Here is a 22,847-nt window from a genome sequence, read left to right on the forward strand (position 1 = left end):
TTTAATTTCTCCACTTGGCAATTACGAAATGACAAAACACACATTTTAAAATTGGCAAAATTTAGTTTCTATCTAAAAATGTCAAATGCTGGCTTGCCTTTTTAATCTATCAATAAACTACCAAAAGTTTGCCCCAAAGAAGGACAGAGTAAATGTAACTAGTGCAACAGAATAAATTTTTCAAATCAAAATATGGAATAATTGGTATTATGTGTTACTACCTGAGCTCCAGTTGCTATTTCATCAGCAGCTTCATTCATTACTCCCAGGGTTTGAAAAGCAAATACACACAGCTCTCGTTCACACACAGTAGGCTACAAGAGAAAGAGGAATCAATTCAACATTTTTCCCATCTTTCGATTCCTAAATTAAATACATGACATTCTTTATAATAGAAAATGCAAAGTTTTAGAACGTTAAAAAGGAAGAAATATTATGTAAATATTATTTACAATAGCCAAGATATGTAAGCAATCTAAGTGCCCACTGACAGATGAAAGGATAAAGAAGATGTGGTATGTATAAATCCAGTGGAATATTACTCAGCCATAAAAAGAATGAAATATTGTCATTTGTGAGAACACAGACAGACCTAGAAAGCATTGTGCTAACTCGAATAAGACAAAGACAAATACCATACAATTTCACTTGTATGTGGCATCTAAAAAATAAACCAAATGAACAAATACAGCAAAAGAGGGAGGTTAAGAGGTACAAACTTCCAGCTACCAAATACATGAATCACAAGGATGAAATGTAGAGTGCGGGGAATATAGTCAATAACAATGCTATGTCTTTGTATAATGACAGATGGTAACTAGACTTAGCATGGTGATCATTTTGTAATGCATAAAAATATTAAATCATTATGTGGTATACTAGGAACTAGCAAAGTATTGTAAGTTAACTTATTTCAGAAACAAACTCATAGAAAAAGAGATCAGATTTGACGTTATAAGAGGGGGTCAGGGAAGGGGGAATTGATGAAAGTGGTCAAGAGGTACAAACGTTTAGTTATAAGATAAATATTAGGAATATAATGTACAACATAATACAATTAACACTGCTGTATGCTATATACGAAAGTTAAGGGAGTAAATCCTAAGAGTTCTCATTACACAAAATACTTTTTTCTTTTTCTTTCTGGGTTATTTTGTATTAATATAAGATGATGGATATTTATTAAGCTTGTTGCAGTAATCATTTCATGACACATGTAAGTCAAATCATTATGCTGTACACCTTGAACTTACACAGTGCTATATATGCTTATATCTCAATAAAACTGGAGTGGGGGTGGGGAAGGAAAGAAATACCACTTTATTTTAAAAAATCAAATTTCTAAATTTAGGTAACAATTAGTAAATATTTATTAACTGATACAGAGTCACATATATGATAAAAAAAATTTCGGTTAATTTTAGGCACTTGTGCACAGAATGATTTAGCAATAGGTGAAAATATCCTTAAATTGGAAATCCATCTCGCCTGCTGAATATACATTTGCACATGAGATGTATTAAAAAAAAAAAGCCGATATCTAAGCTGATGATATAGTTAAAAATGAGATTGAACCCCAAAGCTGTGTAAAACAAATATACAAAGGAGAATTCCATTTCTTCCTAGGTAATTTTCTCTGGAAGAAATAAGCGTGACTCGGCTTACTTGCCACCCAGCTCTTGAAAGATTGGTTTTGTTGCAAAGACTTTTGACTTCAATAACCTCCTGAAGTCAACAGCACTGAAATATACACTCTGCAATTGCTTTGGAAGAGCTCTCATCTTTCAAATCTAATACAGTGTCATCTGTTTGATTTATCTTATCTCCCAAGTTACATTGCATTAGGTAGCTGATGAAGCCTAACACGATGCAGCCTGGGGTGCCCAGCTCAGCAGACAGACGCATTTGTTAGTGCCACTGCTCCTATGCTCACTCACTTCAAAGGATGGCTTGGTCTACTGCTTGACTAGTGGGAAGCATGGCCCCACTCCAAGCATCCTTTATGTTCAGAATGGGCCCGTGTGGGGGCTTTGTAGACAAAAAGCATGACCAATCACACAAAGCTTTTGATTGGCGTTCCCCAAAGAGAATTTCTGCAAAAAATAAATTGATATATTTACTTTGTCAGCCTGAAAAGGACAGTTTGATCCCATTTCAGAAACAACAGCAAAAACTACCTATGGTAGGAAATTAAAGTAAGTTCTTCAACCAGACTCAAGCTACACACATTACTGTATCTATCTGGATACATACAGGGCAGACTGTTCAATTTCTAGTACTTTTTCTTTTACTTTAGTGTTTAACCTATTCTTGATCTTCTGTTTGTGTGTGTGTGTGTGTGTGTGTGTGTATGTGTGTGTGTATCTATATGCATATACATTTCCCCCTCAATTTCCCCCACTGACATTGGGTTGTTTCTTCTGTTCACTTTCTAGGAGTGTGGTATGGCTTGAAATAATAGCAGCAACAATTTTTGTTGCACATTTACTATAGTGTCAAACACCATATCGGTGTTGAGTATAGTGAAACTCTAAGCAAATGAGAACCAGGGAAGCTAAACCATGGAAATCATAAAGGGCCATAGGCATTAATTCATGTACTAGCATATCCAAAGTTTACTGAGGAAGTACTCAGAGACACAGAAGGTACTTTGTTTTTCATGACTAGAATCCATCAATCCCAAAGCTGAATAATAAGAAAAGGCTCATTTAATGTGTGTGTGTATACACTAGTGTGTGTGTGTATGTATATGCGTATATACACACACACTACAGATACAGTGTGTATATATATATTTATATATATGTTTTTATTTGAACCTTGGATAATTATACTTATTTTCTGATAATCCAAGTATACATGTATTTATGTAAGTGTGCTCACACACATATGCCAGGCAGTAAAACGGTAGAAACAACGTTTTTGCTACCAAATTGTTTCCTTAAACAATATAATTGAAACAAAATACTCTGCTAAACTAGACTAAAAGATAATATTTTGGAAGATAATTTTTTGAAATTTTAATTCTCTAGCAGCAAACTTTGTCCCTCATCCTACGTACTCATGTGCCATCCTGACTTTGTCTCAAATGATTTTTACCAATTTGGCCCAGACCTCCTAGTCTTTATCTTAGGTAACAAGTGAACAACAATTCAATGTTTTCTGCACTGCTTTCTCTGCATTACTGTTTCATTCCCCTCCCAGACCTGTTTATGTTCAAACCTCTAAATCTCCAAATTACATGGGCTTACCAACTGACCCATTAATAAACCTACATTCCTAATAATAAAGCTATGGCTTAGTTACTTTATAGACACTCCTTTTCTTTCCTGCATTTTTTTTGTTTGTTTGGTTGAAAAGAGACCTTTCCTCCCATACTCAAATTTGTAAGGCTGGTTTGTAGGAATATCCTGTTACTCCAACTGAAGAAGAAAATCAGGTACCCTAAAAACTTGTTTGGGGTGGGGGGTAGAAATTTTGCTATCACACTGAAAAAAATCAAAGTAGAACTACACTTTATATTCTTAAAAAAATCATTTTATTTTTCTTTCTTTTTAAAATAGCAACTATAGAGGTAGTAATATTGTGGTTAATTTACATACCATACTAACACCAAACCAGGTAAACACTGTGAATTTTTTTTTTTTCTTTCTAGGGCCGCACCCGCGGCATATGGAGGTTCCCAGGCTAGGAGTCGAATTGGAGCTATAGCTGCCAGCCTACACCACAGCAACGCAGGGTCCGAGCCATGTCTGCGACCTACACCACAGCTCAGGACAACACCGGGATCCTTAACCCACTGAGCAAGGCCAGGGATGGAACCAGAAACCTTCATGGTTTCTAGTCCCATTCATTTCTGCTGTGCCACGAGGGGAACTCCCACCAGTGAATTTTTTAAATGACAATGTTATAGTTGGAATTCATTTTTACTAGAACATTCAATAGAGTATTCAAGATATAAATGTGTTTAATTTTAAGATAACCATTTACCAACTAGTTTTTGCAGATTACTGATTTTCTCGCATGTTCATCCGCTTTTATCTGAGAGAAGTTCAAAATGTCAACACAAGATGGCGCACTAAAAGAAAGTTCTCAAATCATAAGTAATCAAGATTAGATGTCTCACCACTCACAGAAAGGACATCCTATTCAAGAAAAGAAATGGATTAATTCTTTCTTAAAAAAATGAGCAGTTACATTGTAATTAGTATATTTCCACCTTAAGCCAATTGCCAGCCAATCCCTGGCTCCTAACACATTCTGCAATAACTATATTATTTGCACAGAAAACTCCAGAATCAATTCAAAATAAAAAGAATCAGAGTGAATGGCTATGTGTATATGCATCACTGGGTCACTTTGTTGTACAGCAGAAATTATCATAGCCTTGTAAATTACACTTCAATAAAACTTAAAAAGGAATAGTACTTAAAAAAATTAAACAAAAAACAGCCATTAAATAGCTATTACTGGACAAATGAAATTGTATGTTTTATTACATGTACTTTAATACAAAGTATGCATGCCTAAATATAACCAAAAATAGACATTATTTACTAATCTGAGTTTATAATCAATTTACTAATTTCAATTTCTAAAATATTATCTATTCTTTCTTGGGGGGGCGGGGGCCTGCAGGTGCAGCATATGGAAATTTCCAGGCTAGAGAACAACTCGGAGCTACAGCTGCTGGCCTATGCCACAGCCATAGCAACACAAAATCTGAGCAGTGTCTGCGACCTACACCACAGCTCGAGGCAATACCAGATCCTTAACCCACTGAGGGGGGCCAGGGATTGAAGCAGCATCCTCACGGATACTAGCTGAGTTTGTTTCCGCTGAGCCACAATGGGAACTCCAAATACTACCTATTCGTAATGTTATACTATTTTATTGCCTTCAAGCAATTAGTCTCTCTAATGTAAGCTGTAAAACCATGGCAAGTCCTTCCTGCCATTACACACAATACATACAATATATTTGCAATATAATATTCACTACGCACCACTGAAAAACATGGGGTCTTTATATGTCCCTAAGTTAAGATTCATTTTAGAAATTTTTAAGCTAAGATGAATAACTTCTAATTTTATTTGAATCAAAGCAATTTATATGTGAGCAGTAAAAGCATGTTTCAAAAAAAATGGTTTTAAAGCCCTAAAGAATAGTTTAGAACCTAAAAGCATTTTAGAAACTTTGTGTTTTCAATGAATTTAAATTACTTCCTACTGAAAAGAGAAATGATGTAGCTCAAGAGAATCTAGCTGTGTATTCATATACAGCACAGTGTAGGTGAGTGGTTTGCAAACCTTTACTACCATGGTTTTTTTGTTCAAACAAAATATTTCATGTAAGCCCAATATATAAACAGATAAAAGTGGATACTGTTCCAGGTGGAGCATATGTGCATGGTTCAGTTTTCCTAGCTATATAGAACATGGATAAAATCAGATTGAGCTCACCAGGTGGATAAGAGGACCAAGTGAGAAAGAGAACCAAGTGAGAAAAGGTTTATAAAATCTCCTTGAGGCACAGAGAGGTATTTAAATATTAATGATATTGGAGTTCCCTTCGTGGCCCAGCTGTTAACGAATCTGCCTAGGATCCTTGAGGATGCGGGTTTGATCCCTGGCCTTGCTGAGTGGGTTAAGGATCCACTGTTTCCGTGAACTGTGGTGTAGGTCGCAGATGCAGCTTGGTTCCTGCGTTGCTGTGGCTGTGGTGTAGGCTGGCCACTACAGCTCCGTTTCAAATCCTAGCCTGGGAACTTCCATATGCCGTGGGTGTGGCCCTAAAAAGCAAAAAAAATAAAAATAAAAATAAATAAATAAAAAATATTAAGGGTACTAAGTAACCTGGATAAGTTGTCTCTTTCATTTGTTTTAACCCAATGGGTATACAAAAGTAAGTATTTAATAAGTCTCATTGAAGCATGTTAGGAAGTAATATTTTTATTTTCATGCCCAGGGTTCATCAAAAGTCTTCATTTGTTGCTAAAATACTTCTTGCTAAAAAAGAAATGAGCAATGTGAATAAAACTTCATAATTTAAAAACTAGCATTGGAAATATAAGGGAATAATTAAGAGTATCTACTAGAAACACATAACCTACAAGACTATAACTCTTTATTTCTAGTTTTATAATCAATATTTTGGGTTCTTTTCATGGATTGGAAGATAGACACATTTGGGGTAGAGAAAGATTTACTGTCCATCAAGAGACAGGAATCCCAGAGGTCAAGACAGATCCACAATAAGACAGGACCAGGCCCGATAAGGCCTTAACACATGGTGATCCCTCTTGTCTCATCAAAGCTGTTGTTTGAATATTAGAATAGTTTCTGCTCAATTTGGATATAAAAATAGTTATATTTTCCAACTAAAATTTTTTGGCATAATTATTACTTAGCTTAGCCTGTACTTCAGAACTTAAAGTGTTAACTTCCAGACTTAGGTTGGGGGAAGTGGGGAGAAAAATATGGTTGAGATTTTTCATCCATGCTTCAAATATTAAAGTCAGAACTAAACATATGATTTCCCTTAGAAGGTAAAATGGAACATATCCAGGTTTACCCACACACTCAGTTTCTCAAGAATGGTCATGAAAGAGCCTTAAACTATGATCAAATTACAGCTGCACCTGTGGCATATGGAAGTTCCCAGGCCAGAGGCTGAATCAGAGCTGCAGCTGCCGGCCTATACCACAGTCACAGCAACACAGGATCCAAGCCGCATCTGCACTCTACACCACAGCTCACAGCAACGCTGGATCCTTAACCCACTGAGCAAGGCCAGGGAATCAAACCCCCATCCTCATGGATACTAGTCAGGTTCTCATCCTGCTGAGCCACAATGGGAACTCTGATTTCAGTCTGAAAATAAGAACCTTGGTAACCAACATTTGTCTATGGTCCTCGGCAAGACTGGATACACAAAAATATTAGAACCTCAGGTTTCCCTGACTTTGCTTTTGTAGGATGGAGCACTAGTCTCGAGAGGTAAGAGTAGACTTGCAGGCCTCATAATCCAGAGCAAGTAATCTGGGACACTTTCATATGCCAGAGAAGAAAACGAGATCATGATTCTCATGTCACATGCTGATGTGGGAAACAGGAAAGTCTGTTAACCAGGGACACACAGAATGAGATTGCCAAGTGTCACCGACAAAGTTCCAACTTTGTGGGGAGACTAATCCACATAACTACATGAGCAGTTTTCTCTAACAAAATGCAGCAGCTCACATACAGGGTTCAAAGAAGAAGGTGAACACCTGCACTGATCTAGAAATGAGACGCCGAAGGTGAGCATAACAAAAAGACATTGGGAAACTACTGGTTGATAAAAACAGTGGTGATTCTGGCAGTAAAGCTTTGTTTTTCTATTTTGCAAAAACACTTGATAAAGACCAAAATCAACATTTTAAAGCACCTCCAAAACAGGTGACTGCATTAACGCTCTGATTCCAAAGTGTAGAGAACCAGTGCTCTGGTTTTGGTGTGGTTTTCTGATCAAAATCAAGACCATACTGCCAAAGCGAAATGCTGGGGTTACAACAATGCTCTTGGTAATGTGGGTCTTATGCAGATTCAAAGTATTACATGTCAGGACTCACACCTGGAAGTGATACTTATAACCTTTGTAAACAAAAGAGAAAATCAGACCAACTGTGGTACTTCTAAATAAGTAGTTTAGTTCCTTGTTGCAGACACTGTGACATGCTTACCTCGACCTCTGAGTAAAGTAGTAGAATAGCAGTGACTGAAATTTTAGGACTTTTGGGAAATTGGGATAAAAAACAATCAGGTTTAAAGAAAAAGAGAAAAATATACAGAAACAGTCTGAATTTTGACAGGGAAAGACCTAACAAACGTAATAAACATTAGGCCCAGAAATCTATGGAAACCGGAATTCCCGTCGTGGCGCAGTAGTTAACGAATCCGACTAGGTACTATGAGGTTGTGGGTTCGATCCCTGGCCTTGCTCAGTGGGTTAAGGATCTGGTGTTGCCGTGAGCTGTGGTGTAGGTCACAGACTTGGATCTCACGTTGCTGTGGCTGTGGCTGTGGCGTAGGCCAGCAGCTGTAGCTCCGATTAGATCCCTAGCCTGGGAACCTCCATATGCTGTGGTCATGGCCCTAGAAAAGGCAAAAAGACAAAAAAAGAAATCTATGGAAACCAAGTTTTATCTAATCAATTGAATCACTTACTGGGCTATAACATACACTCTTTATATCCTGGGGATTTACTGTAGTTTTTAATGTGTTATATGGGCTGAATGAGCGGTCAATAAATCAGTTTATTGGTTAATAACTCATAGGAAATTATATCTGTAATAATTTTTATACACTACGAAATTATACACTATACATTATTGAAGTTACGGTAAAATATACTACAATGTAAAGATAAGAGAGATACAGAAAAAAAGAATATACCTGATTTGGGCGAGATATCTGTTTGACAGAACCAGGAGGTAGTTCTGTTTACTTCTCTTCTTTTGAATATGAGATGTTTCTGTATTTTCATTTCCTGATCTGATTTCTTTTTCGTTTTTCTTTTTTTTGGGGGGGGGGCAGCACCCACAGGATGCAGAAGTTCCTGGGCCAGGGACTGAACCCATGCCATGGCAGTGACCTAAGCCACGGCAGTGACCTAAGCCACAGCAGTGACAACACCGGATCCCCACCCCACTGTGCCACTAAGGAACTCCTCTGATCTGATTCCATATATTACTTATCTTACTACTTAAGATATCAAAGTTTTCTGATTTCCTTATATATCAGTTGAACCACAGCAACATAAAACCACCTGACGACTGGCTATATTTATTTAGAAAATGTTATATCCTCTCTTGTTCACAAAAGCATTTCCATTTCTAGAACGATACAGCAAACTTCATTGGTGCAGAAAGATATAAAGTAAAACAGAAGTTGGAACAAGGCACAGAGAATACTAACATCAATGATGATATTTCTACCACCTATTATAGGAATGAACTGTCAGTAATTAAGCCACAAAGAGCAAACCCCCAACAACATGTGAAGTAAATTTCAAGGACACAAAAGCTGTCAGTTCAAGTACACAAGACTAGACGCATGATTAAGAACCATGGCCTTATTCACCATTCTGCCAGGGTTCAAATCCTGTCCCTACCAACTTACTAGCAGTGTGACATTAAAAAAAAATTACTGTTTTCCTCAGCTATAGAGCAAGGATAGTATTAATACTCACCCCACAGGGTTATTATGAAGTTTAAGTAAGATAATCCATGGAAAGCATCGCAAACACATGATCACACACAGCACTCAAAATCGTGTGCCATTCATAACATTACTATTATCTACTGCAGTGAAAATGGCATTGCCACGGATCGAGCAACAGACCAAGATCCACGGATGCACACTGGCAAAATAAAAACAGGCCTCCTCAATGGGATAAACTGAGATGACCCAGGGACTTTCCTTTCTCTCCTTTTAACTACAGACTCCTGGGCACTGAAGAAAAATAACAATCTTGCACAAATATTGGATAGAGTAAATGCTGATTTAGTTAATTTAGGTTTCAGAATAATAATACCTCTTTGAATAACTGACTGTCAAAAAAATAGCCTATGGGTGGCAATGAAAAACTTTTTTATATATGTTTCCCATAAACAAATAAAATGAAACCAATATATCATAAAATCTGACAGATGATTATGCTCATAAATGGCTATTATATGTGTTTTTTAAAGTATGAATCTTGAAATACAAGCAAAGTTCTAATAAAATGACCTACTTCTAGGCTTTGTAATTTACCTTTCAAACCTATATTCCCAAGGACAGGACAAATTTCTCTCAAGAAGTGCAACAAAATCTAGCATGGTGCCTTATATTCATAAAGCTTCCACTGAATGTTTGTGATGCAGTTTTGAAGTCAGGCAGAATCAGGTACCAAGCTGAGGTTGTACTCATATAGCTGAGTGATGCCTAACAAACTGTCTAACTTCTTTGAATCTTTTTTTTTTAATCTTTTACATTTCTTTTATTATAGCTGGTTTACAGTGTTCTGTAAATTTTTTCCTGTACAGCAAGGTGACCCAGTCACACATACATGTATACATTCTTATTTCTCACTTTATCATGCTCCCATCCTAAGTGACTAGATATAGTGCCCAGTGCTATATAGCAGGTTCTCATTGCTTATTCATTCCAAAGGCAATAGTTTGCATCTATTAACCCCAAATTCCCAATCCATCCCACTCCCTCCCCACCCCTTGGCAACCACAAGTCTGTTCTCCATGTCCATGAATACTACTCAGGCATAAAAAAGAACAAAATAATGCCATTTGCAGCAACATCGATGGAACTAGAGACTCCCATACTAAGTGAACTAAGTCAGAAAAAGACAAATACCATGTGATATCACATATCTGGAATCAAATATACAGCACAAATGAAACTTTCCACAGAAAAGACAACCTTTTTGAATCTTAATCCCATTATTTGCACCATTGGCACAAAAATACCTAACCCACAGAATTTGTTAAAATCAAATAAGGAAGCAATATGTAAAATATCTACATAGGGTGACTGGCAAACAGTGTTCATGTCATCTGCAAAGTGTTTTAGTTTTTTTTGCGCAATCTGGAGACCTCCTATTATTTTTTTCTTAACTGCCCTGGTTAGAACTTCTGATACAATGTTGATGAGAAGTGGCAAGAGCATCAAAAAGAATAAATCACTTAAAAATAAATTTATCCAAGGATATGCAAGACTTGAACACCAAAACAAAAAAACAAATAAAAAAAGTGTGAAAATAAATTATAGACGATTTAGATAAATGGACAGATATCCTGTGTTCATAGATTGGAGGGACTAATATTGTTAAAATGGTAAAATGGTTATACTTCCCAAACTGACCTACAGATCCAAAGCAAACCCTATCAGAATTCCAACCGCTTTTTTGGCAGACAAGCTGACCCCAGAATTCATATAGCAATGCAAGATGTCCAAACAGTGAAAACAACCTTATAAAAAAATTAGTTGTAGGACACATACTTCTTGATTTCAAACTTTCTACAAAGCTACAGTAAACAAGTCAGTGTAGCACAGGTCTAAGAACTAACATACAGATCAGTGAAACAAAATTAAGAGTAGACCATGAAAATCAGTACATCCATGATCAAATCATTTTCAACAAGGAAGGTAAAGTCATTTAATTCATACAGAACAGTCTTTTCAACAAATCGTGATGAAACAACTGGATATCTACATGCAAAGGAATGAATCTGGACTACAATCTCACATGATAAACAGAAATTAACTCAAAAAGGATCAATGTCTTAAATGTAAAATATAAACTATAAAATTCTTAAAAGGAGACATATACGTATGTATGTATTTGTGACCTTGGATTAGGCAATGGTTCATTGATAAATTTGGATTCCATTAAAATGAAAAACTTTCGTGTTTCTTGACAGGACACTGTCAATAAAATGAAAAGAAAAACCATAAAACAGGAGAAAAATATTAGCAAATCCTATCTCTAGTAATGATCTAGTATACAGAGTACCTAAAAATTCTTACAACTCAGCAAAGAAAGACAAATAATCCAAGTAAAAAAATGGGCAAAAGATTTCATTTTGTTTTTTTGAGTTTTTAGGGCTGCACCCATGGCATATGGAGTTCCCAGGCTAGGAGGTCTAATGGAAGCTGTAGCTGCCAGTCTATGTCACAGCCACAGCAACGCCAGATCCAAGCTGCATCTGAGACGTACACCACAGCTCATGGCAATGCTGGATCCTTAACCTACTGAGCAAGGCCTGGGATCAAACCCACAACCTCATGGTTCCTAGTCAGATTTGTTTCTGCTGTGCCACAATGGGAACTCCACAAATGGGCAAAAGATTTTAAAAGACATTTTTCCAAAGAAGATATACAAATGCCAATCATGGACTTGGAGAACTGACTTGTGGTTGCCAAGGGGGAAGGAGAGGGAGTGGGATGGATGGGGTGCTTGGGGTTAATAGATGCAGACTATTGCCTTTGGAATGGATTAGCAATGAGATCCTGCTGTATAGCACTGGGAACTATGTCTGGTCACTTATGATGGAGCATAATAATGTGAGAAAAAAGAATGTATACATGTATATGTAACTGGGTTACCATGCTGTACAGTAGAAAATTGACAGAACACTGTAAACCAGCTGAGCTGGAAAAAAGTAAAAATGGAAAAAAGTAAAAATCATTATATAAAAAAATAAAATGAAATAAAATAAAATAAAGCAACAGCAAAAAAAAACCCCCAAAAGCAAAAACCAAACAAATGGCCAATAGGCACATGGAGAGATCCTAAAATCATTAGAGAAGGGCAAAGCAAAACCACAATGAGATACCACTTCACAAACACTAGGATGGCTATAATTGGGGGAAAAAAAATGAGAATAATAAGTGTTGGTGAAGATGTAGAATAACTGGAACCTTCATATTCTGCTGGCAGGAATATAAAGTGGTTCAGCCATTGTCAAAATCTTTACCCTAATTCTCCTTCTTTCTGTATTAAGTGTCTTAAATTGGGTATGTGTTTTTTCAGTGTTTACAAGTTTACATACATACATACATACACACACACACATACTGATACTGATGAATATAATGATGGAATAGACGAATAAACAGAATGCAATGTGATAAATAGGAACATGTGAGAAATTTTCCTAATATGAAACTGCTTGATCTTTTACAGACTCCTTAAGAAATAGTGATTCATTTGTCAAAACTATATGACTTTGTGTACTAAATGACTGACTCAATAGAGTATTTATTGCAAATGCAGTTATTTACTTATCTATTTCTAAATCTTAACCCTTTTCACTTGTATTCTAATTGACATTCCACCAGTGGGAACTTACCCTAAGCATTGGGCCATTTTGAAACACATGTGGCTCATCACAAACCACACAGTATTCATTCAACACAGGGATCCGCTGTTCAGCAAACTCAATCGTCTGGATAAGACAATAAAGAGAAACAATTAAGTCAAGTTCATGAATGATCTGAAAACCCACTGAAGGCTAAACTACTTCTACAACGGATGGAGGCTTGGCTCATACCTGCACTAGGAAGCCACGGTCTCGTATTGGAATGCATTTGGCACCATTTGGCTATAAAAAGCAAAGTAAAAGAAAATAATTTTTAATTAGGAAAATATATAAAATTGTAGCTTTTTACTTTTGCAACAGTGAATACAGATGTGATCTAAGACCACCTGTAACATGAATTAAATCACTGATTATGACATAGAGATTTTAGAATTTATTCTAACACACTTTCCTCCATTACTATTGCAAACTGTTTAAACTAAATGATCTTCTAGTAAAAATGACTGGCATCTTTAAATGATCACAGAAAACTCATTTCCTCTGTTACTCATCATCAAATGCTCCCACTTCCTCATTTAGACTATTTCAGTCTTATTTTACAACAGACAGAATTAGTCTTCCAAGGACATAGTAGACAGTTGCTGAAGGGGTACAATACTAAATTACCGTATTACATTTAACCATACAGGAGGGCATTAAGACATTTTCTTTTACAGAATACCTGAAATTATCTTTCTTAACTCAAACTACCATGTGAAATTTTCTACCCTGTAACTCTTTGACACAATTAATTTTCTATATGTCTTTAATACTTAGTTTTGAGTATAAATGTGCTTTTAGGGATGCCCACCTAAAATTACCAACATACTCAAATACATTTTTTTCACACAAATATAATTTCATGATATAACTTACAATGTAATTTTAGAAACATAAATTTTATTGTATAGATAAAATCTATACAAGAGCACTATGACTTTCTGAAAATATCTTATTTTTTTTCAATTTCATCTATTGCTGGGTGTATCCATATTAATAGTTAAAAGAGTTATTTATATATGTCCCTCCCTAATACACACACACACATATTTACTAAAAACAAACAAAACTTTTTGTTAATTATTATATGTAATTAACATACATAAAATAGGTCTGTTTCTTTATCTGAAACTGGCTATAATGCTGATCACCCTAGAGGTAAACTTTGTGTAAGACTAACTCCCAATTAATACCACCCAAAGTACTTAAGCTTTCTTTTTTTTTTTTTTTTTTGTCTTTTTGGGGCTACACCAGCAGTATATGAGGTTCCCAGGCTAGTGGTCGAATCAGCGCTGTAGCCGCTGGCCTACACCACAGCCACGGCTATCCGGGATCTGAGCCGGGTTACACCACAGGTCACGGCAATGCCGGATCCTTAACCCGCTGAATGAAGCCAGGGATCGGAACCTGTGTCCTCATGGATGCTAGTCAGATTCGTTTCTACTGAGCCACGACAGGAACTCCCAAAGTACTTAATAGGATCACCTCCCAGCCACATCTCCCCCCCAAAACAGCTACAGGATAAAGTGACTTCAGTTTTATGAAGTAGACATCAAAAGCAGCTTTAAGTGAAGCTCTAGGATACAGCTGTAAATATTACTTCTCTCTACAAGTTCATGGGCAAAGGTTTCTCTTATATACAGCAGGAAGGATATCACTCTTAATTATTAGACAAACTCTGACCTCCATTACTCACGTGATAAAATGGGAGATTAGATAAACCTACTAAGTAAAACATGAAAACTGCCATGCTTCCTTAAAAGGAAAGACTTTGTGAATCCAACTGACTTCCTTCCATTTTTAGGAGCATTAATTATCCTGACAGGAATCTGGACTAGACCTCAAATCTACAGCAGCATTTCCTTTTTCAGAATCAAAACAAGCATTCCAGTACCAGTTGCGAATGCCTGGTATGCAAAATAACATCCAAAAGGAGAAACCCCAGGAAATTAAAAAAAAAAAAATCGTGTCTCTATCAGATCAAAACAAACCAAACAACAGAAATCTCTATTGCCCCTTAGCTAACAGTTAAGAACTCAGGATGAAAACTTGTACGCACGGCAGGCTGGGAAGATGAAGATGACGATGGTGTTAAGATACCAATAAGCCCTGAGGTAAGAGAGAGCCTCCTGCCCTCTGCATTAGGTTCCTTGAAGAGCTCCGTTTTGGATGACTTGGGGGTGCTGGAGTAAGACTTGCTGAGTAACTTGTGGTTCTTGAGTCCATATAATTCTTCCATTCTGAGGTTACTGGAGTAAGACCTGCTTAAGAGTTTGTGGGGCTTCAGGCTGGCGTTGTGCTCACAGCGCGGGTCCCCGGAGCAAGAGCGAGTCAAGAGTTTATGCGACTTGAGTGTGAGGCAGTCCTCCTGCTTAACAGTGGCCGGGCAGGGACGGTTCAAGAGTTTGTGCGACTTAATGGTCGTCACTGCCTGCTCAGCCCTGGGGTCGCTGGACAGCGAGCGCCCGAAGGTCCGGTGTGACTTGGAGGCGCACACGTCATCCGTCTTGACGGTGCTGGAACAAGTCCTCCGCAGCAACTTGTGCGTTTTGGAGATTCCGTCTTGCTCAGATTTCAGCTTGGATTTGCTTTTTCCACAACCAGGGGGAGGATAACTGGGCGACCTTCAAAATCGAACAACAATTAATGGAGGGCAAATGGTGAGTGTAACAGACCCTGCAGAACACTTGTCAGACTCCATCAACTCAACTCGGCTACAAATACCACACCTTTCTGAATCCAGCTTATCCGTCTAAAATTGAAACCATAAGTATATATGGAAAAATCACAGGGATTGAATTATATTATGCCTGAAAAGCAAAAAGGATTGTCCAGTTTTTATTCTTCCTACCTATCCCAGAGCCCTATAAAAATAGGACTAATCGGTGTGGGGAAAACGCTATGTGCTTAGAAATTAAAAAAAAAAAAATGTAATTTTAGTAAATTTAACCCACATAAACAAAACACAAACTCTAAACATATAAATGAGTACCTATGTTTTTTGATGGAATGAATGTAACTTGGTCTGTTCTCTGAAGTCATAAGAAAATAAATAAACAGTCTGCTGAGACTGTAGAAAGAATACACTGAACTAAAATAACCATGGAATATCACAGGCTTAACAAGATGATGGGGAAAGATGTCTGTTACCCACCTGCGCAAGGTAGAAAATAAATGCAAGGGAGACTTCACTTTCTTCTCTGACAGCTTCTTGTTGTGCAGGCAACTGGATTTTTCTTTGCTCTGTTTCCACTGCTGTGTAACAAATGTCTGCATGATTCTGTCAATCCAAAGGTAGGTTTGTTATCACAGTTCCAAGGTATTTTAAAATCAGATTTATGTGTTGATTATGCAGAGAGAATGCATTTATCAAAGGAAAGTAAGTGCAGGGGAACTAGGGAGAGTCTAATTTTGAATCATGTAAGATGTTTTCATGTGTAGGAAAGCATCCTATAGAAAATTCCTATGGCCTCACTGTGTTACAATTAATTAATTAATTACTGTGACATAATTAAAAGAACAAATGATAAAAAATTGATAAGAGAGTAAGAATAAAAAGAGATTTATAAGGACAGCTTTTAGGATGATGCTGCCACACAAGTTTAAAGATATTTATTAGTACTTGTGATTTATTAAGATACAAGTGAAGTTCTTTTCTTTTTATTTGATTTGCTAATCTATTTTTCCTCATGAAAAGGGTAATAAAATGAAACTACAAGACCCTAAGTAAAAATAGACCATGTGAAATGCACTCTGGAGAAAGAGGAGGATAGAAGTTTTCAGCACAGCCCCACTCGCTTAAAAATGTACTTTTCCTTTCTCTCTTTCTTTCTTTCATGGTGAGCCTCAAGAATTTTTAGTCCTATCATAAGACAGGAACTTAGTAATTTCTTTCTCTCCTTTTTTTTTTTTTTGGTCTTTTAGGGCCACACCGGTGGCACATGGAGGTTCCCAGGCTAGGAGTCGAATCAGAGCTGTAGCCGGGAACTTAGTAATTTCTGGTCTCAGTATTTTCTAGGTCAAGACCACGACATCACTGTTTTGTGGTAAAGAATTCTAGAATGGCATCTGTGGGTTTAAGATAAGGGTTGTTTTTTGAGAAGAGGCACAGGCTGTGATAGTTTCTCTGTACCCCATCTCTCAAGTGGCAACGGAAGAGAGTTCCTTAAGGCTGATATTTGAGCAGATGTAAAATTTTACAATTAAACGTTGTGTGCAATAAATTAAACTTTTTGATTTTATTTCTAAAATCAATTCAGCACTGCCTATTTTTCATGCTCTTTTTAGTTATTTCTAACACAGACAGCTTTTAGACCAGGAAATCAATACCAATATCTACCATTTACAATACCCCAGGGTGTAAAAGAGGGGCTTTATATACAGATTTTATCCACCTTAACGTTTAGGACACCCCCCTGGAAAGTAGCTATTATTCCACATTTTTCACAAGTTAGGGAAGGAAATGAAATTTGTCCAAGTTAGCCTGAATAACAAGTGGCAGAGCTGTAACACCCACAGAGACAGACCTATGTTAACATATGTTATTCAGAAGGGGCGGGCTGACTCCCAGCACGAGGCCAATCATTCATTTCTTGAGATCCTTCAGGTCGTACCATATTAACTCCGCTTGCCAGAAACTATATCACTTAGACTTACTACCCCAACCTTCAGTCAGTTAGCTTACATGAATTTGGAGGCAACAGTCATGTACGGAATTATCTGGGGTCTTTTAAGCTTTCTAGGTAGTAAGGAAGAAGGGGGTAGAACTGCAGTCGATGTATGATTCCAAATTAGGATAAATTCTTTCTAGAGCTCAGGACCAAAAAAGAAAATTTTTATTTTCCACTTTATTTTAAAGATTTTTTTTTCCTCCTAGGATTCCAGCAAGATTTAAATGTAACAGTAATATTAGGGTCATCATCTTCCCTTGTATCTAACCTGAAATCCCCAGTGACACCATCCTTTGTACCAAGCAGATTCAGATTCTTTTCCTCCTTTGAAAAATTGCCATTCCTGCATACCATTCCCTAAGAAACCCAGCTCATGCTTCTTTGACTCTCCATAGGCTAACTGGAACAACAACAAAATAACAAGTCAAAGAGCTACAGTTGTTCCCACTTTGATATGACATTAGCATTCTACAGTGTGACTTCAATATCTAAAACTAGTAATTATTAAATTTGGACACCCACACCCCTACATGTTCTTGGATTCAAAAGAGGGGAGTAAACTGTCTCCTGTAAGAAATTCAATATAGTATTTCATTTCAGTGGTAACCTGAAATACACATATGAACACATCTGGTATAGTGACCACTCCTCATAATAGAGAGCCATGGAGAGATTTCAGCACTCCTATGGATATGTGAGTTTACTACTGTGCTGGCACTAAGAAGGATTACTACAATTGCCATCGGCTGATGACAGAAGGGAAGAAGATTTCAAGGTAAATTATACATTCACATCAGGTGAAGACCAGACGATGTCACAGCCAGCTATGGAAACAAAGGTCCCAGGGGAGTTCAGATAGAGCAAAGGGAGTACATGGGGGCAACATAAAGAACATGCTGCTCTCAAAAGAAATGTGCACTGTAGTAGCCACTACTGTGTTCAAACTGCAGTGGTGAATCAGTTTCAGTGAAATGACATCATCCATCACATTAAATTAATGTCTAAATTTGAAATCTCAGTGTTTTATTTTGATTTTCACATCAGTTATAAATTGAATTTTATTTTACAAATGTTAACATATGAAGAATTTATACCTAATTTTACATTTGTATGTACTCAAGGTAATGCTGGACATTTGCAATATTTTTTCCCCTTTTAAAAACATCTTAAGGAAGTTCCCTTACAATAACCAGCACATGGAAGCAACTTAAACCTCTATAGACAGAGTAACGGATGAAGAAGATGTGGTACATATATAAAATGGAATACTACTCAGCCATAAAAAAGAATGAAATAGTGCCATTTGCAGCAATATGGATGGACCTAGACATTATCATACTAAGTGAAGTCAGTAAAAGACAAACATCATGTGATACCACTCATATGTGGAATCTAAAAAAAAGGATACAAATGAACTTATTTGTAGAAGAGAAACAGACTCATAGGCTTTGAAAACAAACTTACCGTTACCAAAGGGGATAGATGGGGGAGGAATGGTCTGCGGATTGGGACTGGCATATGCACACTGAGGTATATGGAATGACTGGCCAACAGGGACCCACTGTACTGCCCAGGGAACTCTACCCAATATTCTGTTATAGATGGGACATTCTACATATGGGATAGTCTGTACCCCATCCATATGGGAAAAGATTCAGAAAAGGACTGGATGTGTATATATGAATAACGAATCACTTTGTTGTAGAGCAGACATAACATTGTAAATCAACTATACTTCAATAGAACTTCAAAAATTGAAGAAAAAAATTAAACGGATCAAATTTGGGAAAAAAACAAAACAAGAGTGTTCTCCTGTGCCTCAGCAGGTTAAAGATCCAGCCTTGTCATGGTGGCGGCTCAGGTTGCTGCTGTGGTGCAGGTTCCATCCCTAGCCTGGAAACTTCCACATGCCATGGGCATGGCAAAAACAACAAAAAAACCAAAAACTTAAGTTTGATCAACGCCAATTCCATATACAGTTATAGTTGTACATAGTTTGAGAGTACTTCTATAGACTGTGATATGCTTAGCCTTTGATTGACTGATACTCTATTTGAGACTGATTACTATAATACCTCTGTTTTGGGTCACTATTTTTCCTTTCAGGCTCTTTTAATGACTTCATATTTTCCCAATATCCATTTAATGCTGAAAACATATTCCAAGCCTTACTAAGGCAAAGGAGTTAGCTAGGATTAGATGAGAGGGCAGATTAGTGGGTGGGTCAAAAGTATCATCCACTCTGGTTCTCCCACTTTCTTGGTGTGTGTTCTTAGGCAAGTTGTTTAATCTCTCTGGGTCTTGGCTTCCTGACTGAGGAAATGTGGATAGTAACAGGACCTGCTTGATAAAGGTGTTGGGAGGATCAAGGGAGGTAAATATTTGTCAAGCCCTTAGAATAGTGCTTAACATATAAGCAGCCCTGCATAAGCATTTGCTTCTGCTATTGTTGTTTAGATTCTGTCTTACTGCCAGAATCACACAAGAAAAGGAATCATAGAAAAAATTTAATGAGCGTTTCTTATTTCCTGGGCAACAATAAAAGACCTAGATTCTAAATCTTCCTTCTTAACTTGCTGTATGCTTCTGGAAAATAACCTCTTTATATTTCAATTTCCTCTTATGACTTATTGTGAGGATGAGATCAGATCTTTAAATTTTATTATATATAATTTTAGAATACAAGGGACCTTGGAGATCAGAGGCAAACCCAGTTATTTATAATTAAGGACAGAAACTAAATTAGTCTAAAATATATCAAATGTCATTTTAAAAAGTTCTAGTTTATATATCAAACTTTTCACATAACTAAAATTTATCCATAAAAGTCAATAACATTTTAAAAGTGTTAAACATTTGGATGGAAATAATGCTAAAATGTCACATATTCTACAAGGTAATTAAATAGTGAATACGTAATATAGCTTTCCTTAATTTCTCAGGGTTGGGATTATACACAAATTATGTTCTCAATGTCATTAAGGGTAGGAAGCTATCTACTCCTAGACTTCCATATTTTTATAATTTTTGCCTTGTTTGGACACATGCCATTAAAAAAATTTTTTTTTCTTATGTGGCTTGTAAAGCAGAACTCGACTTTTGGTGATAATCACTGTCAATATACATTTATCAACTGTAACAAATGCACCACTCTGGTGGGAGATGTTGATAATAGGGAAGCTATGTATGTGTAGGGATGGGAATATATACAAAATCTCAGAACCTTCCTCTCAATTTTGCTGTGAACTTGAAACTGCTCTAAACAAATGACGTTATTAAATTAAAAATAATTTTAAAACTGAGGGAGAAAATTGTGTGAGGGAAAAAAATCATAGGAGGTAAAAAAAAAAAAAAAAAAGATGTGCCAAGCCCAACTTGAATGGCTTAACATAGAAGAGAGGCTCCATGCTTAGCTCCAAGACCTGTAAAGCACTGGCTTGAAAAACAAAATCCAATTGAGGAGTTCCCATCAGGGCTCAGTGGTTAACGAATCCGATTAGGAACCATGAGGTTGGCAGGTTCAATCCCTGGCCTCGCTCAGTGGGTTAAGGATCTGGTGTTGCCTTGAGCTACAGAGTAGGTCGCAGACACGGCTTGGATCCTGAGTTGCTGTGGCTCTGGCGTAGGCCAGCAGCTGTGGCTCTAATTACACCCCTAGCCTGAGAACCTCCACATGCCGTGGTGTGGGCCTACAAAAGACTGAAAGACCAAAAAAAAAAAAAAAAATCCAATTAAAAAAACTGGAAAAGTGGATCTAATCTAGTACAGTAAAATGAGAAAATTTCTCTTATGAGTCCTTATAAAGAAAATACTGCATGATATAATGTGCTAATAAACATATGTTGTTAAAATTGAATTTAATTTCATAGATGTGGAATTCTAAACATTAAGGATTTATTTTCCAATTTCTTATGCCCATATTTGTACCCAACACTAGGGGGTTTGTAAGCATTTTTTCTTGCAAATATGATTCACACATAACTCATATTTGAGCAATGTGAAGTCAAAAAACTTAAGATAAGTCTAGAGCTTGGCAATATGTACAATTCTTGATATCCCACATGACGCTTCCTCTTTCATCTGTAACCTCGGGCAAAATGACTGCAATAATTCCCCAATTTTTAGCAAATGAAATAAAAAGTTTCCAAGTATTTTCTCTTAAAACATTGCTTAATAAAGGCTAATGTATGTTATTAAAATCCATTAAAACAAAGGTGAGCATGTGGACTATATCACTGTGGAGGGCCCAAGCCATATGTTTAAAAATAATAATAATCAGAGAGAGTTCCCACCATGGTGAAGTGGCTTCAGAATCTGACTGCAGTGGCTCAGCTCACTGCAGAGGCATGGGCTGGATCCCTGACCCAGTGAAGTGAAAGGATCTTTCTGGCTCTCAACTTCCATATGCCACGGGAATGGCCACAAAAATGAATAAATAAATAATAAAATATAAAAATCTCATGATTTCTCTCAAAAGATTTACTCAGAAGTAAAATTTGCACATTCATAAAAAGAAATAAACCTTCACAAATTCTCCACAAACACAAATACTGTTTTTTGCTGTTGTTTTTTTATGGCTGCCCCTGTGGCATGTGGAAATTCCTGGGCTAGGGGTCTAACTGGAGCTGCAGCTGTAGGCCTACATCACAGCAATGTCAGATGCTTACCCCACTGAGAGAGGCCAGGGATCAAACCCTCATCCTCATAAGACACTATGTTGGGTTTTCAACCAGCTAAGCCACAATGGGAACTCCATAAATACAAATTCTTAAAGCAGGTATTTTGATAAGCCTGGGGCTTATTCAGTTTATCTTTTGACTATGGCTAATTGAAGTACTCCCCTTATTGTCAATTCAACTAGGGTCATTTTACGTTTATAAAATATAAATTCACTCATTGTATTAGTCAAGGTGCAGGAAGTAAAGGGCTTATTTGCAAGAGGCATGTGTCAAGGGTGTAGGCATGGAAACTATGGATAGTGCAGTAGATCAGAGCTCCTCTGGGCCCCAAAGAACAGGCATAGAGAATGATTAACAGAGCCCAGTAAGAGAGAAAGGAGCAGGAAGCTTCTGTTGAAGGACTCAACAGTTCAAGGTGACCTCGTAGGGCAGAAACCAAGGTAATAAAAACTCCCATCTTTACACTGCTTCCTCCCCTGTTGGTCACATTAGAGACAGAAAAATAGGAACTTGGGTGACAGGTCAGCCTCCTCAGGTGGAAGACAGGGTGCTGGAGTGAGGAGAGTGGATCCAGAGGGTCAAATGCGAGGAAACTGG

General features: G+C 37.1%; 1 protein-coding gene across 2 annotated transcripts in view; it reads right to left on the minus strand.

Moving 5' to 3' along the window:
• The window catches only part of PARP8 (poly(ADP-ribose) polymerase family member 8), a 175,018-nt gene that overhangs the window by 32,485 nt on the left and 119,686 nt on the right, over window positions 1–22,847 (minus strand). For both annotated transcript variants that reach the window (XM_047763755.1, XM_047763686.1), the window contains exons 12-16: window positions 16,056–16,181; window positions 14,961–15,525; window positions 13,094–13,144; window positions 12,893–12,988; window positions 222–314 (exon numbers count right to left, since the gene is read on the minus strand). In XM_047763755.1, the coding sequence (XP_047619711.1) occupies window positions 222–314; window positions 12,893–12,988; window positions 13,094–13,144; window positions 14,961–15,525; window positions 16,056–16,181 (931 nt within the window). The remainder of the gene's footprint in view (window positions 1–221; window positions 315–12,892; window positions 12,989–13,093; window positions 13,145–14,960; window positions 15,526–16,055; window positions 16,182–22,847) is intronic.

The sequence above is a fragment of the Phacochoerus africanus genome, chromosome 1 (assembly GCF_016906955.1).
Source record: "Phacochoerus africanus isolate WHEZ1 chromosome 1, ROS_Pafr_v1, whole genome shotgun sequence".
Taxonomy (NCBI): domain Eukaryota; kingdom Metazoa; phylum Chordata; class Mammalia; order Artiodactyla; family Suidae; genus Phacochoerus; species Phacochoerus africanus.